Source organism: Monoraphidium neglectum (genome assembly GCF_000611645.1).
Source record: "Monoraphidium neglectum strain SAG 48.87 unplaced genomic scaffold scaffold05862, whole genome shotgun sequence".
Taxonomy (NCBI): domain Eukaryota; kingdom Viridiplantae; phylum Chlorophyta; class Chlorophyceae; order Sphaeropleales; family Selenastraceae; genus Monoraphidium; species Monoraphidium neglectum.
Window position 1 is genome coordinate 1 of NW_014007769.1, and position 1,343 is coordinate 1,343.

Below are 1,343 nucleotides of genomic sequence, written 5' to 3' on the forward strand. Positions count from 1 at the left end.
CACACACACACACACACACACACACACACACACACACACGCACGCGCGCGCGCGCGCACGCACACGCGATGCAACATGCCCATGGCTCAAATGCAAGGTTTTGGGAGGACAAGATATACGGCAAGGAGGTGCTACTAGAAAAGGTGGCTTTGAAGAACAGCACATACAAAGCAGCCATCGCCAAGCTCGAGGCGCAGCTAGCACACAAGGAGGAGATGGGCGAAGTCCTGCACCTTGTAGACTTTGACCAGCTTAAGATTGAAAACCAGCAGTACATGGAGACCATAGACACAAAAAACAGGGAGCTTTTGCGGCTCAAGTTGGCGACCGGGAGGACGGCGCAGGTGGGCAACCGGCGGTGGATATTTTGCTGTATCGGAAGGCGGTGAAGCCTCTCTGCCTCTTTGCATGCATGTTGGGGGCTCACACGTCGCCTACCTGGGCCTGAAATTGCAAAGCCGTGCCCGTTGCACCGCAATTCCAAGCATGGCAACCGTTTATTGTGGAAACAATAGAACATCCCGCGCCTTGGTGCCCTCTCCATGCACCAGCAAGCCTCCTCTCATGGCTCCAAGCACCGAATGGATTTCAAAACTTCACAGGCTCTGAACGACGTCAAGTCGCATCTAGCCGACCTGGAAAAGGAAGGCGCTGCTCTCGACCATGATGTCGGCACCCGGCACCAGGAGCTGGCCAGCTTTGAGCGGGATTTCGCGCAGACACAGGCACATGCCAAAAGTGTTGACAAGACCTTCAAGCAGCTGCGGACCGAGCATTGCAACGCGTGAGCGGGACTCACTGCACGCATGTTTGATTCTACAGTTGCCTCGTAGAAGTTCTGACGCGCACCATGCATGCATGACTCGCGAGCACGTACACCTCCTTGATGCTGCAGTCTGTATCCCAATTTCAGCAAATTGCGAGTTCATGCACCAACTACTTGGCCTTGTGCACCCCAGGGACCAACCTCAAACCATTGACTACATTAGACTGAAACACATGGTGGATGACCTGCGGAAGCAAGCGGCGGACTGGCGGCGCAAGTTGGAGCTGGCAACACAGCAAGGTGCAACAAAGAAGTGCAACATGACATAGGAGTGGCATGCGTCAAAACTTGGTTGTACTTGCTATCTTCCTGTTGTGCCATGTTTACAGTGGGATGGCTCAATAACTTGATTCGGGGATGTAACACACGCACGTACATCATGCATGGGGCAAAGGGCATTGGCCTACATCAAACCTTTGGGAGAAACAAGCGGATGTTGGCACCGGTAGGCTGACCGATTCGCTTGCACGGCGCAACACCACAAGTATGCGCGTGTGTTGGAAGCATGATATATGCC

The 1,343-nt window shown here is 53.9% G+C and overlaps 1 protein-coding gene across 1 annotated transcript; it reads left to right on the top strand.

Moving 5' to 3' along the window:
* Nucleotides 1-602: 602 nt before the first annotated feature.
* Nucleotides 603-788, top strand: MNEG_15988 (hypothetical protein; the record flags this gene model as incomplete). The annotated part of the gene is made up of 1 exon (XM_014035541.1): nt 603-788. A coding segment is annotated over one exon (186 nt), but the record flags the coding sequence as incomplete, so codon positions are not given.
* Nucleotides 789-1,343: the final 555 nt, after the last annotated feature.